This window comes from Vombatus ursinus, unplaced genomic scaffold (assembly GCF_900497805.2).
Source record: "Vombatus ursinus unplaced genomic scaffold, bare-nosed wombat genome assembly UNPS02011257.1, whole genome shotgun sequence".
Lineage (NCBI taxonomy): Eukaryota > Metazoa > Chordata > Mammalia > Diprotodontia > Vombatidae > Vombatus > Vombatus ursinus.
Window position 1 is genome coordinate 1 of NW_020951035.1, and position 3,036 is coordinate 3,036.

A 3,036-nucleotide genomic window follows, 5' to 3' on the forward strand; every position below is an offset into this window, starting at 1 on the left:
ATAGGAGTTACATTTTGAAAACACTCAATTGGAGGTACACATTATAGAAGCTGAAACCAACGGCATGTAGCCAAAGATAAAGAAAAGGCATAGTCCTATATGAATGATTCTAAGAGTGCTTACTCCCAGAATAAGCTGTGATTGGGAGTGAATGTTCTGGATAATACAAAAGACTTTAAAGAAGCTATATTGGGGCAAGAGAAACATTCTAAAAATGGGATGGGATGATTGCAAGAAGGCAGAACTACTCAATCCTTATTTTGCTTCTACCAAGGGGAATGATCTTTGGACTGGGAAACATAGAGCAGTTGTAATTATTAGAGATCTGAAGTGAAGCCAAGTGAGCATGGTAAGAGAGCTGCCCTCAATGATTCAAGTCACCAGGTCTGGATGTACTACATCTCATAGTCCTGAAAAAACTGGTGGATGTGATTGATGAGGTGCTGTTAGTAATATTTAAAAAAATCATGGAGAATGATATAGAAATGGCCTTTAAGCAATGATGGAATGGATGTTTTCATAGAACCCTGGGAAGACTTGTATAAACTAATGCAGAGTGAAGTGATTAAAATCAAGAGAATAGTTTATACTATGACAATAACATTGTAAAAATGAACAAATTTGAGATGTATCAATGCAATGAGTAATGCTTTGCCTTATCTATCCCGAGGTAAATCATGACAATAGTCACTTCAGGGGATGGGGAAGCAATCATCTCATCAAGACAAGAGTTAAATTTGGTTATCACCATTACTTCATTTCCAAGGAAGACCTTACCCCTCATTCTTACTACTTTCCTAAAGGGAAAAGTCCGGAAAGAATTGTAAGCTGGAGAAATAGTGTTTCTAGAGAAAGGAAAAAGGATGTTTTAGAAATATACTTCTACAACATCATTCCTGGTAATTTGTCTTATTTTTTCATTTTATTTTGTTTTGAATTTAAACACCAAAAAAGAGCATTTATATAAACACAGCAGAATAGATTTGAAATGAAGTTGGATCTCCATTCTATCCCACTCAATAATATTTGCATATGTATATGTACTTGTGTGTGTGTGTGTGTGTGTGTGTGTGTGATATACACACATATACATCCACATATACAGAATCTACATGTTAATTTGGAAACTGTCTTGCTTGGACTTCCTACTGAATTTCTTTCTGTTTTCTTCTGTGCATTTAAAAATGTTTTAATAGCCCTCTTTTATTTTTTCAGACATCACTGTTGCTAATTCATATCTAGTAATTTGGAATCTCTTGTCTTTTTCCTTTGACAGGTAACATAAGAGATGATCCTGCTGAGTCAATGGACAAAGAGAATTATTCTGCGGTGTCTGAATTTGTATTCCTGGGACTTTCCAATTCTTGGGATATTCAACTTTTTCTCTTTGTGTTCTCCTCTGTGTTCTACTTGGCAAGCATGCTGGGAAACTCCCTCATTGTGCTCACAGTGACCTCTGACCCTCACTTGCACTCCCCCATGTATTTCTTGCTGGCCAATCTCTCCTTTATTGACCTGGGGATGTCCTCTGTCATTTCCCCTAAGATGATGAGTGATCTTTTTCGAAAACACAAAGTCATCTCATTCTATGGTTGCATCACTCAGATGTTCTTTATTCATCTGATTGGTGGTGTTGAGATGGTGTTACTCATAGCCATGGCCTTTGACAGATATGTGGCCATATGTAAGCCTCTCCACTACCTAATTATTATGTGTCCAAGAATGTGTATTTTGCTTTTGGCTGCTGCCTGGATCGTTGGCTTCATCCATTCAGTGGCCCAACTGGCTTTTGTAGTCCACTTGCCTTTCTGTGGCCCTAATGAACTGGATAGTTTTTATTGTGACTTTCCTCAGTTTATCAAACTTGCTTGCACAGACACGTATAGACTGCAGTTCATAGTCACTGCTAACAGTGGCTTCATGTCCCTGTGTGTGTTTTTCATCTTGATCAGTTCCTACATTTCCATCCTAGTGACTGTTCAGAAGCATTCATCAGGTGGTGTCTCTAAGGCCCTCTCTACTCTGTCAGCTCATATCACTGTTGTGGTTTTATTCTTTGGTCCATTGATCTTTGTTTATACAAGGCCACATACTACATCACGTCTTGATAACTTCCTTGCTGTCTTTGATGTAGTTCTTACTCCCTCTCTGAATCCAATCATCTATACCTTAAGGAACAAAGAGATGAAGGTAGCAATGAGGAGAGTGTGCAGCCAGTTTGTGAGTTTCAGGAAAATCTCTTCAGGGATTTGGTGAAGATATGAGAACTCCCTGTTAGAAGAATTAGTAAAGTCTGGAGGAAGAGCTTATTCACAGGAGAAGATAGGAGTTACATTTTGAAAACACTCAATTGGAGGTACACATTATAGAAGCTGAAACCAACGGCATGTAGCCAAAGATAAAGAAAAGGCATAGTCCTATATGAATGATTCTAAGAGTGCTTACTCCCAGAATAAGCTGTGATTGGGAGTGAATGTTCTGGATAATACAAAAGACTTTAAAGAAGCTATATTGGGGCAAGAGAAACATTCTAAAAATGGGATGGGATGATTGCAAGAAGGCAGAACTACTCAATCCTTATTTTGCTTCTACCAAGGGGAATGATCTTTGGACTGGGAAACATAGAGCAGTTGTAATTATTAGAGATCTGAAGTGAAGCCAAGTGAGCATGGTAAGAGAGCTGCCCTCAATGATTCAAGTCACCAGGTCTGGATGTACTACATCTCATAGTCCTGAAAAAACTGGTGGATGTGATTGATGAGGTGCTGTTAGTAATATTTAAAAAAATCATGGAGAATGATATAGAAATGGCCTTTAAGCAATGATGGAATGGATGTTTTCATAGAACCCTGGGAAGACTTGTATAAACTAATGCAGAGTGAAGTGATTAAAATCAAGAGAATAGTTTATACTATGACAATAACATTGTAAAAATGAACAAATTTGAGATGTATCAATGCAATGAGTAATGCTTTGCCTTATCTATCCCGAGGTAAATCATGACAATAGTCACTTCAGGGGATGGGGAAGCAATCA

At 37.8% G+C, this 3,036-nt stretch overlaps 1 protein-coding gene across 1 annotated transcript; it reads left to right on the forward strand.

Moving 5' to 3' along the window:
- The first annotated feature begins 1,305 nt into the window (after positions 1–1,305).
- Positions 1,306–2,256, forward strand: LOC114038483 (olfactory receptor 4F3/4F16/4F29-like). Its single transcript, XM_027855742.1, has one exon. The coding sequence runs from the start codon at positions 1,306–1,308 to the stop codon at positions 2,254–2,256; it is 951 nt and encodes a 316-aa protein (XP_027711543.1).
- The last annotated feature ends 780 nt before the right edge of the window (positions 2,257–3,036 follow it).